The 13945-nt window shown below is 34.0% G+C and overlaps 1 protein-coding gene across 1 annotated transcript; it reads left to right on the top strand.

Moving 5' to 3' along the window:
• The first annotated feature begins 769 nt into the window (after positions 1-769).
• Positions 770-5591, top strand: LOC134748695 (putative odorant receptor 85d). Its single transcript, XM_063683462.1, has 7 exons — positions 770-1356; positions 1541-1706; positions 2320-2416; positions 3882-3983; positions 4064-4152; positions 4795-4861; positions 5478-5591. Exons 1-7 carry the CDS (start codon positions 795-797, stop codon positions 5541-5543), a joined length of 1149 nt encoding a protein of 382 aa, XP_063539532.1. The 5' UTR covers positions 770-794; the 3' UTR covers positions 5544-5591.
• Positions 5592-13945: the final 8354 nt, after the last annotated feature.

Genomic DNA, 13945 nt, shown 5'->3' with positions numbered 1-13945 from the left:
AGTGACATTTCTTCAACCAAAAACGTCACTTTTGACACTGACAGATCGATATCATGTCGCTGTGACATGTTAGGCCGCTACTCTCACTAACCCAACGGAGTAAGTGAGTAAGGAATATAGATAAGCTTTTAATACAAAAAAAATCTAAAAAACTGCAATACTGCAAGCTGATAAATGAATATATTTTAAGACTAACTTTTTTTTGTATTTTCAGCTATATAATACTAGTTTTCTCTTGGAGCTATTTAGTAAAACAATACTGTATAATGATTGACAAACTATCTACTTATTCTTGCCATAGACTGATTTAGATTTTAGATTAAGAACCAACCCGATTAAGGACTAATTTTGTATAGGGAGGAGGGTTTATACAAAACTGTATTCTTGGAAGGAAATCTTTTTATTTTATACGACGAAACGCGCCGAGAAAAGGTAGGCGTGCCCTTTATCTTGTCTTGGCGGGGGCACGGTCGTAGCACCAGATATCACCTAGATTATAAAGACGAATTGATTGATACCGTTCATCGAAATTGGCTCTGTAGTTTTGACGTTACTGTAGGAACATACGCCGCAAACATAAATATGCATATACATACATATATATGTAAATACTAAATAGACCGTTTAGGAAATAACTTTCCGTTAGCCGTTTAAAAATATGGAATTGGTTAAGGAATAAAAAAAATATAGTTTAATGTTTATGTGTTATTTGTCAACCCTACGAGTATACAGCTTAAATAAGGGAAAGAAATGTCTTTAACAGTCAAATGCTTCATTACGAAAGCTGCATCGCCATGAGCACCCCCACATTCGACGAGGTGTTCCGGCAAATCAGGATCAACTTGACAGTCATGGGCATACAGAAAAATAAACCAAGGATTGGTGTAATGTTTTACATCCTTTATGCCATGACTTTCACAATGGCCTCATCAGAAGCTATGTTCTTTATCGTTAATATGGCACCGGAAAATTTTCTCGAATTGACTGGCCTAGCTCCATGCATGTGTATCGGTATCTTATCACTTTTGAAAATAGCTACTCTAGCACGGAAAAAAGAAACAGTTTTCTCTTTAGCTGACAAATTGGAGAGGCTTAGTACAGAGAACTTGAAGGACCCTATTAAGAGAGACATTGTGAGTCCTGACATAAATATGTTGAAAACTCTCATCAAATACTATTTCGTCCTAAACGCCATGCTGATTTGTGTGTATAATTTTTCAACACCATTCTATATTTTGTATCATTACCTTACAACGAATGAAGAGATTTTTATCTTGCCGTACGCTATCATTGTGCCATTCTCTATTGAAACGTGGCCGGCGTGGATATTTGTTTATATATTTTCAGTAATTTGTGGTAAGAATAACTAACAATTTATTAGCTTTTTATTAGCTATCTTCATCATGTTAAACGACAGACGTCCGCTATAACCTTCCTCGAAGATTTCCAAAATGTCCGGTTGTAAATCGCTAGCATCTATAATTTTCTACAAATATTGATTCACAGAATAATTATTTTTTAATACATGTTTGATTTCCAGGTTTCAATTGCGTATTATTTTTCACTGTTGTGGATACACTTTACTTTACTTTGACGTCTTATGTATGCACAATATTCGCTGTCCTGAACAACGAAATAATATGTCTAAACCAACCTACAGGTGATATGTTAGACCAGATAATAAAAAAACACCAAAATGTTCTTGAGTAAGTAAACTTAATACCTACATAAATACTTCTTTTAATTCATAGACCAAGTGTTTACAAAACTGGCCAAGAACTCGTTGGGCCATCCTAAGTGTATGTTCTGTGGTGGGCCGTCGGTAAAATACATAAATAAAAAATACATATTTCCTTTTTTATACTACATATGTATTTAATTACTTTATAAAAGTACCTAACTTATGTCATCTACCTTGAGGCCAATTCGAACTTGCATTGCGATATCAATATAGGTATGTTGTTTTCATTTTGTTATCATTCGCCCGTGCGTCTTGCTTGCGCCAATACGTTCAAAGAAGTATTTAAGAGTGAAATGCATGCGTAAATGATAGCAAAATTACTTACTTATTTAATTACTAAAATGTGTCTTGGCCTCCAACACGACAAAATTACACCATTTTTATATCGGAGTGTAAGTTCCAAATGGCCTCCTTGTTAATAAATTGCGTCGTTTATAATAATCTGTATCTGATTATATCTGCATATTATCATGACTGTGTTATATATTTCTTTTATTGGGATAAGTTGCACAGGGCGTCTAACTGACCTAAATATTATTATGTTAATTTTAATTTAATAAATGTGCAAGTTATTTCAGATTAGCGGAAGATTTGGAGGATATCTTTACCTTACCAAATTTTTTCAACGTACTGGTGGGATCGGTAGAAATATGCGCTCTTGGGTTCAACTTAATGGTAAAAACAATAGAATATAATATTATTTTATTATGTTTTGTCCGGAAAAAAATATGTAAGGAAATTTTTTTTATTTTTATTTTCCTGATCCTGATGATTTTTAATACCTCCTAATATCCTTCGAGTTCCTACCTAACGGTAAACGAAGTATAACAATTCCAAAATAGAATATTGTCAGTAGGTACAGAGGAGAGTTGTGACGTCGATTTTTAGGAACTTATTAATTAATAAGCCCCCCCCCTACCCCCTACTTCAAAGCATACCATCAAGGTGACTTTGTCTGATTTTGTGTACGTTTAACGTAGTTCTAAGAAAAATGAACTTATTTATAAGATATAGCCTTATTTAATTACAAACTAATTAATAAAATAATTATTTTACTTTCTAAGAATAATGGTCCACGACGCAATATCGACATCAAATTAGAGTGGATCACTAAACAGATTATATTGGACGAATGAGTGATAAGGCAGAGATTTCTGGGTTGCATCTTAAATTTTGGCAACATTATTTCGTGTTGAGGTTTTCTTAAACGATTGATTTCCAGAAAACCGCATAATATAATACCAAGAATTGAAGATTACTCCAGTTTTCTCGTGATGTCCTCCTATACAAAAAAGCATCTGTAAATATCAAATGCTATTTCGTAGGTTTTTCAAAACACTTTGAGTTGTAAACCGCTTCCTCCGGATTAAAAGTCTCATCCATACTGCTTCGCTACCAATGCTTTACGTCCTTACATTTACTATTCCTACTATACCTATATATTGTATTGACTAATAGTAAATAAGTCTTCGTGAAAGCTCGTAATAGATTGACAGACTAATCTACAAGATCTGTATATTTCTAAGTCATAAATAAATGGGTCTCTATTGTTTCCCATATAGTTTTAAGTCATTTGTTTGTCCACATTTTCGTTAGTCATAATTTGGTTTCAGAAACGCGTAACTTTTCAGGATTTCCATAAAACAAACCTAACCTATCTATAGGATAACCTAAGGAAAATCCTGAAAGTTAACGGTTTCAGAATTCTGACTAATGATAATATGACAATTATTTTGTCAATAATTATGTCAAACAAAGGGACCCCTAAATAAATACATGTGCCTGTTCAGGTATTTTTTATGTTGTAATATTATGTTAATACATTTACATTGACAACAATCCTAAATATTTGATTTTACTGTTTATCTTTGGTTTTTGAACTCAAAAACTTTCTCCTTGTTTTTCTTGTATTTGACGTACAAAATATGTTTCTTTTTATTAATATGTTTTTAACTAAATAAAGCTTGAAAAGATAATGCTACCAGTTCAATTCAGTATATTTATATTTATTTTATAAAGTATTTTCTTTTCTTTTTTGCCAAGCAGGAAAGCGGACCCTGATGGAAAAGGCCGAAATAACGCTCTAGGTAGGAGAAGAAAAAGAAAGTATATTTTCTTTCATAGATTTATTTTATTTCAGATTGGTGATTGGAACAATGTCCCCGGTTGTATGCTGTTCATAATGTCTGTTCTCATTCAACTATTTATGATGAGCGTTTTCGGGGAAAAATTAATTGGAGCGGTAAATAATTCTATCCATCACATTGTTCAGTATTCTTAACAAAAATTGTGTTATAATAATAAATTTACACCATGTTTTAGAGTATTAAAGTTGGTGAATCAGCTTTTTTATGCGACTGGTATAAAATGAATCGGAAAACGCAGAAAGTTCTACTGATGCTAATGATCAGGTAATGTTATACATTCCAGGCTGTCTGTCAAGGGACTTTGAGTTTTACGTTGAAAAGAAGCACATTAAGCTCTTATTTCTTTTATTTGCATTAATATTTCCATTAAATGATACACATGAGTTACATTAATAATTGTCAATTAAAGTTACGCTAATACAAAAATACAGCTTAAAACTAAAACTAACAACTAAATATAAAAGACTTCCCCCAGACTTCTTCTTTCTTCTTTTTCAGCACTTATTTTATTATCTTGCAACATCTTTTTTATTCGCACTTAAACTATCGTGAGACATATTTCAAAATATTTATCAGTACGGTTTTTACTCACTATTATTTTTAGTCGCTTTTGGCGACATGTTTCGGATTCTGGGAATCCATCCTCAGGCACGAGTGTCCGCGGCGGTTGTACGTCGTGCACTGCCCTTCACATGTTTCGGATTCCGACAAAGAATCCGAAACATGGCGCCAAAAGCGACTAAAAATAATAGTGAGTAAAAACCGTACTGATAAATATCTTTTTTATTATCTTTAGTAAAATAATAAGTGCTAAAGAATATTAAGTTTCAAGCTCGTATTGTAGTTTTTTCATGTGTTTTAAATTACGTTGAGCAAGTTAACTCGTCCCGTTGTTTGTGTTTTCAGGACTCGTAAACCTACACGCCTGACTGCGTTTAAATATTCTGTCATTTGCTATGAAGGATTTACTAAAGTAAGCATCGTTGTTAACTTGTTATCTCATGTTCTTTAAAAAGGTCTTAAAAAATACAGACACCTGTAAGTAATCGCACTTAAGCTATCGTGAGACATATTTCAAAATATTTATCAGTACGGTTTTTACTCACTGTTATTTTTATTCGCTTTTGGCGACATGTTTCGGATTCTTTGGGAATCCATCCTCAGGCACGAGTGTCCGCGCCGCCCGCCTCGTCGCTCGTTGCGATTATTAAAATTATTAAAATATTTTAGTTTTTTACGTCAAACTGGACTGCATTCTAATTAATAAAACATGATAGTTTTGTAGTTTGTGACGTTTGTGACACTAACTCATTAAATTTATGTCAAATAACGAAATCGAATAGCACCCTTAGTTATCTGTAGACCTTGTCAATAATTTTATACTCAACAATGCTTGATACAAACTTGGAAACATTATGGACGACCTCAAATAGTCTGCTAAAACGGAAGATTATAAATAGTTATTATAATTACCATAGGTAAATTTATGATCAATAACTTACACGTGAGTAATTTAAACATGAATTTTGAATTGAAACGAGAAAAATATAAAATTGCATTAGTTTCTAAATATAATATTTTATTTTCAGATAATCAGTAACTCCTGGTCATACTTCACAATCCTACGAACAGTGTATTCAAAAGAAGACCAATAGAAACACGTTTAGATTCATTTAACACCTACCAAATATTAAAAAGTGTAACTGCGTACATACGTATACATTCATATAATAATATAGTATTCTTTGATAGTAATAGCTCAATATTTTATTAGTAAGTATGTAGTGAAATGCCAGATATCTATAAATCATAATTTTGACTATCATTATATATTCACCAAATAAAATACATGAAACTTATTATTAAGTTTTTTCTTCGCCTGGAGTAGAGTGTAAAAACCATAATTTTATTATAATCATGTATTTATATTGCCAACCTATTGGAATCAAATATTTATATACAGACCCGGAACCCTAAGGTAAGTAAACGCTTAAAATATGGCTCGCTTTTTCTTTATGACTCTTTTTGCAACCTTTGATCCTTCCGGTAAAAAAATATTTTTTACTTGTAATTTTTACACAGTGAAGCGAATTTATTGCATTTCATTATTTTATTTATTTATACAAGGAATTCCGACTGCAATGAAAACCAGCTCTCGGACCATAACTAAATTCATGGAAAAATATCTAAAGTTGCTCAAGTTACCTGGTTCTCGTCAGCAGCATAAATCTTTAGTATAACGAGGTTTTTTTTAAGTACATTATCAATTTTTATATAAGGTCTGGATCTCGCTGTCCTATGTGGACCTTAAACCACAAACGCCTACAGCCCACCCATGGCGGCTACGTTGAGGCCATCCACACCGACGGCGGCTACAACCGTCGGTGGTCTCGGCCATTGCCGGCGCCGACTTCTTCCCCAACGGCGGCCTCTCCTAGCCCGGCTGCCTCACTAATATCTGCAATCATGCTCATCTTGGGAGCTCTTCGCCGCCACCGTCACTTACAAGTCTTACAACCACTTGGCAGTGCACGCCGAATCTTCAGATCACTTGGAATACGTGTCGTGGATCCAGCTTCAATATGGGCAACGATGAGGAAAACGGGGTAAGAATTTAGTAGTCGAGTTTTTATACTACCGCTTTTTTAACTATTTTGTATACGACGGTATCCCGGACATTTTGGGAGACGTGCACCGGAGCCGAAGCCAAAACGTAGAGAACCTTTCTATAGTTTCATGGACAATACCCCTACTAACCGACCTATTGCTACGATTACAAGAAAAAATCAATTGCATTGCCTTTAAGATATCTAGGCCTTTTTATTTGATTATTCCTGGTGCTTTCTGGTCGTCCATCATATGGCCATCTGCATCAACTTAATATAATATAAATTCAGATCCATCTAAGTGCAGTCTCTGAACGAAGATCGGTTTTTTCTTGCAAACATAAGTACATAATATAAGTATTCGCAATGGAATGCTACTTTCGGTCTAAATTATGCTCTGGATTGCAGGGATAGTTACTAGCATACGCAAAGTCTTGAGCATGAGCATGTCAGCTAAACGGGTTGTGTAGCTCTTATTAGGGTTATATAAATTCACGAAAAATAACTCCAATAGTCTACAGCAAACGGAAAGTATCCCTTAGAAACGGCACGGTCCGCTACGCAGACCCAACACTGCAATAAAGTTTACAATCTGATCGGGAAAACTTATTCCCGGGTGTTCTAACACAGCCAACACGCGAATGCAGAAATACTTTCCACCATATTGGAACTCCGACTCGAATCCCGAAAGCAAATACTGAAGTACAAAAAGTTTGACTAACTTTGAGGATATAGAAGTGGAGTCGAATGTTTTTTTATATATATTTATTTAAAAAAAAACACCAATTGACTTACAGAGATGTAGCTTATTAATTTATTAGGCCTTGATAAAACTTGCATGTTTTGTTATGCTAAATGTATAGATAGAGTAGTGGTGTACTGACTATTGATTTGGCAGACTAGCTAACTAGCCGAGTAATTGGCGCTCAGATTGCCGATTAAGTTCACAAGGTTAAATTCTCTAAATTCGTATGCACTTATAGCCACTTATGCACTTATTTTCTCGTGAAAACCAATATTACTATTTGATATTACAAATCTCCTATAATTAATTAATAAACACAAATAATAGTATTTTGTGCCACAGGTATATGTACCATAAGGGTAAAAGGGCTTTAAACTTCAAGGGCCGAAGTTACAAAAAGGAAACGAAGGAGAGTTTTGTAAAGACGGGCCCGAGAATTTTAAGACCTAATTACATATGTACCGTAAACCGTTGCATACAATATTTTCTACGATAGCAGCAAACACCTAGAATTATAAATAAAATGCGGTGCCCAGAATGTAAGAGCACGCAAGCGCGCTGAATGTCGGGATTCGCCCGACCTTTTAGTGTGATGGGCACCGCAGAGGCCCCTTAACACGAATCTCTCGAAATTAAACAAAACGGTCGCCATCTTCAATTTCTTTATTTTTGACCCGATCTTGATGAAAATCGATATCCGAGGATCCGAGAGGCCCCTTAACACGATTCTGAAGTCGAAATTGAACGAAACGGTCGCCATCTTCAATTTATTTATTTTTGACCCGATCTTAATGAAATTTAATATCTGAGGACCCCACAGGCCCCTTAATACGAATTTAAATTCAAAATTGTACTATCAACGTAAAACGAAACTGAACTAATTCGTGTTAAGTCAAACGATAATAAAGCAATTCGGTCAAAAAGTGGCCTTATCGTGACTAGTTTCTGAAAATCGAATTGCTATCAGGCTTGATAGTTATTTTTTTTTTCAATAATAAAAGGGCAATTTACTTAATTCATTTAGGAGATATACTTATTATACTTATACTATTGCAGAAATTACTCAACTCAACATCAAATATTATTTTCTGATTTCCCAAAAGTTGGGATTTTGAATTAAGTCAGTTTCATTTTAAAACTAAGTTTTACGTCGATTTAGGACTAATTAAAGGAAATTTGAAAGATTTTTTTGCAAAATTTAGTTTTAGTATTTCAAAACGTCACATAACGGACATTGCCAAGCCGGCCTAGTCCCTTCAAATATCCCATAGATAATGCCAAAAATAACGTACACTACAATACAAATCATCTTTATTGCACAACCTCAGAATAAATGTACCTACATGGAAACACAAATAATACATGAAGACAGAGGTAAACAACATACACTTAGATTATCATAAAATTTACAAAATATCAAAATATAATTATACAATAGTGCGCATTTTTTTGCAATCCATTTGCTATTTTACCTCTATTTTCTATAGAAAACGTTTTGTAAAATTATAGTCTCACTCTTATGAGAGAGATAACATGTACATAGCTTTTTTACAAAGTGTAAATTTTATCTTCATAATTAAACAATATGTATTTAAAACCATTTTATATATTTTAAAACAATTTATAATTATTTATATTTTTACATTTTACAATTATGTTATATGTATTATTATAGAAATACTCATTTGCACTGGTTTTGTATTGAGCAATAAAGTTTAAGTAAATAATAATTTTGTAGTTAGTGAATACTGGAGAAAGAGCACATCATTACCTACATATAATATTATCTACATACACGAAATCATTTTATTATTAATAAAATTCCGCCGCTCCATATCATCGTTGTTCTCAATGAAAGATTATTTCACCGCCTAAAGGGAAAAAGAGTGCAAAAACTTTAATTAAACAAGTTTTGGTGAGAATCGCGCTGGAGACTTTTGTAAACGGATAATCGAACCTCCACCTGAGGACTGAAGGGTCTGACAATCTCAAATCAAAGTGGAATTCAAAGTGAAGTCTGTATAATAAGGCGTATACTTAATATGTGTGGTGATACCGACGGGCGGGATCGCTTTTATAACTTGCAAAGTTCGTCGGTGAGCGGTTTGATAAAAATTTTGCGGAGTTTTGACGAACGGGTTCGAATCAATTATTAAGTTTTCAAGAACTTGGATGTGTGAGGGATTTTTAGATATAAAAGTTCGACACTTTTTGACATTTTTGAAGAGTTTTTACCTACCTTATAGTTTTGGCTGGTGTTCAAGAACAAAAGTTAATGTTTATTTTAATTTTGTCTATGACCAAAATGTTACTGGCAACACTTTTTTCTATCACACAATACAAGTATACAAAGTTTATCCCGTGTATTATTTCTAGTACAGCTGGTTTTAAAAGTAATGAGCAACTAGTAAGTTACCTAATCTGACATGTTCATTGTATGAATATTGTTCTATGATATTGATTTTTACAAAGGTTAGTAATTTAGTTTGTATTATATAGGTAACCGACACGTTAATTTTTTTGACGCAGGAATTATTATAACCTGATGAATTGACTTATTTTTTAGTTTAACACATTGGGTATCTTACTGTACGTACGTTTTTAGCCTGTCCCTTTCACTATCATTTTATACTCAGCGTTAGCACGTCACAAGTTTAGAACTCCTCTTATATTATGTAGATACGAGAAGAATAAGCCAAAAGTCGGCATGCTGGCCAGTGTCCGATTTATTGAACCAAAGTACGACATAACCACACCTCCCCGCTCTTTGACGAGACCCGGGTGTGTTGTCTTAACGACTTTGGGCAGATGTGGCGATATTGCGCAATGTTGGACCCTGTGCTGCTGCCGTAAAGTTTATGGCGTGACTAAAATTTTAAGAAGGGTCACATATAAGTATAAAGATTATTACTCTTCGTAGCTTGTGTTTCAACTGCGTAAGCATAAAAATTACAGATCTGTTGTTTCAACTTGTCAATTTGAGCCAAGAACAGACTTTGACATGTGGTTTGAAGCATATAATTACTATATTCCACAACCCACAGTTATTTATGCTAACTATGATGACCAATCATTCTATTAAAATCATCTCTCGAAATAGGATTTTTAAAGGTTTTCAAGATGTCATTGCACAAATCTGCTTTGTTAATCTGTTCTTCATTATTAAAATAAAACATGAGTAAATACAGCTGCAAAAGTGCATGGTCACTTTATGAGTGAATTCCATTCATGATGACATATACACGGTGGCTAAAAATAAGTGCATTCCCGTTGCCAGGGAGGTTTGGGATTATACTGAGCAACTTTTACTATGGGACCAACCTCTAAATCGCGAAAAAAAATTGGCTGTTTCATACATTTTAGCTGAAATTGAACGGAACGGTCGCCATCTTCAATTTATTTATTTTTGACCCGATCTTAATGAAATTTAATATCTGAGGACCCCACAGGCCCCTTAACACAAATTTAAATTTTAATTTTAATTTTAGCTGGTCCTTTTTTATGGGAGGGTAACTTTTTTTTCGCGATTTCGTGGTTGGTCCCCTAGTAAAAGTTGCTCTGTATAATCCCAAAACCTCCCTGGCAACGGAAATGCACTTATTTTTTTAGCCACTCTGTATATCTTATATCTCACTGCTTATATGCTAACAAAGACAGAAATACAATAAATTTTGATTAATTATATTTATACTGTAAAGAGTGTAAAGTACGATTCCCACCGAACAGGCGGAGTCGGCGCGCATTTCACAGTTGTACGGGCGCTAGCCGGACAGACTCCATCGCTTCTGCCATACATAATGTATAGGCACATTGAAAATGCGCTCCGGCGCGGCCCGACTTCAGCCGATCGGTGGGTATCGTACCTAAGGCACTGTAGTACAGCCGCACGACACGAGACACATTAGGTATATTCCTACTTAACTGAATAGATTTCTTTCTATATCTACTTATTTCTTGTGCGAAAACTTCTGAGTGAGTATCTTAACTTTGCTAATAAAACAACTACACGGATCAGGTTTAAATAGTTCAAATTTGTTCAGAAAACTATGAGAAGATGAACTTTGAAAACTTTGTTGATACCACAACCGCCGCACCGCCGCGCCACTTCGGTATATAGAAAGTCTGCTACCTGTTTTTAGAATTTATAAGATAGAATTGCAAATTTCTTAAGAGCCCATCAACGTGCTCACTAGCGCCACTGCTAAATAATTGTGATTATTTAAATTTAACGAAAGATATTTAAAAAAAGGGGCCGCTACGTGCTGTATTTTGTATTTAAGTACCCTTTGATCATCGAACTAGTTTTTTTATTGCTGGATTCGTCGATCTATGAACTCAAAACAAAAACGGCCATTTTAACTTCGGACGCATAGATTGACGAATCCAGCAACGTAAAAACTATTATAGAGTATTCAAAAGGTACTTAAATAATAATAAAGGTAATAATTTGTAATCTATTTGTAATTGAATTTTTACATGTAATTAAATTTTTATTTGTAATTAAATTTTTATTTTATTTTATTTGTACTTAATTGTATATTTACTATGGAAGTATGGACTTTGTCTGAAATAAATGCATTTTATTTATATTTATTTATTTAAATACAAAATACAGTACGTAGCGGCCCCCTTTTTTAAATATCTATCGTTAAATTTAAATAATCACAATTATTTAGCAGTGGCGCTAGTGAGCATGTTGATGGGCTCTTAAGATCAGATCTATGATAAGTTTGCTGAAGAGTATCATTACCTAAGTTGTTGTTGTTTTTGTCTTCCTACGGTACCATACCGTGCCCTTCACAAGCTTCCACCGTGCTTTTCGATACCCAGCAGCGCTTATAGCATCATTGCAATAGATTTCAACGGCTATCAATTCCTCCTTAGATACGATGATCTTAGAGAATTACCACTACCGCCTCATAACGCCGAATCACGTTATCGAAGTCTGTACAGTTCGTCTACATAATGGGCCCGCCAGTGTACAATAGGCTACCTCAGGTATATCAGAGATGCAGCTTCCACCGCAGCATTTAGAATTAGGCTACGCAAGTGGCGGCTTGATTTAACTTTGTACAGCGTGAAAGACTTTCTTGAGTTACCATGCACATAAAACATGATGTGATAAATTGCTATTGACAAAACTTATCTGATAATGAATGATTAATTTTATATTATGTAACAATACAGCTATGTATAATTACCTATTTTGACATGTAACATTGGTGTTATCAATAAATATTTGTATTTGTATTTGTTCACATGGTGTCTATCAGTGTGATATACGGTTGTATCAGATTTATTGAGTTAAAAACACGCCGTATTTTTTACGAAGCCTTTAACAAATTTGAACAAATATACTAATTAATTTTAAACAAATGTTTTTTTCGTAAACAACATCAGTGTAAATTTAGATCTAGCTCAATCACATAATATCTCGATTCCGTATTCCGGAATTATAATAAGTGCAATTATTTTCCCCGAGTGCTGATTGATTAGGCATAGCAGTGCAACGAGATAGTTGTTAAATATAACCATGATAGCTCCGCATCCATTAATGTGGAAAATAAATTGTTTATCCATAAGTAGGGAGAGTCCGGGAGACTTGCCCAGGTAGGAGATTTTATAAAAGTTATAAAACGTTCAATATTCCCACCTGGGCAAGTCTCCCGGACTTTCCCTTCTAATCTTATACACCCGAAAGAAACTGTGTAGGTCTGTCTATTTGTTACCTTTTTTACAAAATTACAGAATTGATTCAACCACATACTTACAGCAAACTTTATTACTTAGGTAATACTGAAAGTTCATATAATATCAAAAATTTTAGTACCAAATTATGTAGTTTTTTCTTTGACTTTTCATAACTCATTCTGACAATGCATACAATTTTTTTTTACGATAGGATCATACTGTTTTCAGTATGATCCACTGTGTACTTTTGTACCTACATAACATGGCTCATTTTTCCTCAGGCACTTGTTGTTTGAAAATTTAGGCCTTGTATGGCGGTTTTTTTACTTACTCATTTGGATACATAAGGTTGTCTAAATCTACTTATATGCGATTTTTTGTAACTTATTATTATGCAGCAGCACACAGCTGCGATTTTAGTTTAGGAAGTCGTCGTTGAAAGATTTCCTTCTAGATTATCATCCGTAAGATTAATATGAAAGCAATTAAATTTATAAACCTTACCAAAACAGCCGCTACAAGCACTGACTGGCCTTATACTGGCCTGATACTGCCTGTTAAAAACTTGTCGTCGACTGACGGCATATTGAAAGTCATATAAAATTCTAGCACGAAAATTTTCTTAGATTAAAATTATCTAAGAAAGATCTCTCGACATAGGTCCAATTTTCAAACTGCCAGCATTCCTAAAATACACATTCCCAAATAAATTCTACCTCAAAATTTGGAAACGTTATATTTTCAAACACTAAATGTTTTATTTCACTGCGTCATCTCTAAGTGGTTCATTATACGAACTTCCAGTGTTGCCCACGTATTATTAACCTACTGAATTTTATTGAAACATATTTTTAACTGCACGTACTTAGGATATACTCTAGTGGATGCAGCGTTGTACCCTTTGGGCTTTCTACCAATTGTTATTCATATTTGCAAATTGTATGCGTGTTTCGCTGTTTGTCGAACCATTCCGAGCAATCACGATACCTCAATACTACAAACACTAAATTCAAAA

This window comes from Cydia strobilella, chromosome 17 (genome assembly GCF_947568885.1).
Source record: "Cydia strobilella chromosome 17, ilCydStro3.1, whole genome shotgun sequence".
NCBI lineage: Eukaryota > Metazoa > Arthropoda > Insecta > Lepidoptera > Tortricidae > Cydia > Cydia strobilella.
The sequence above is the reverse complement of the archived record's forward strand: the minus strand, read 5'-3'. Positions and strand labels throughout refer to the sequence as shown.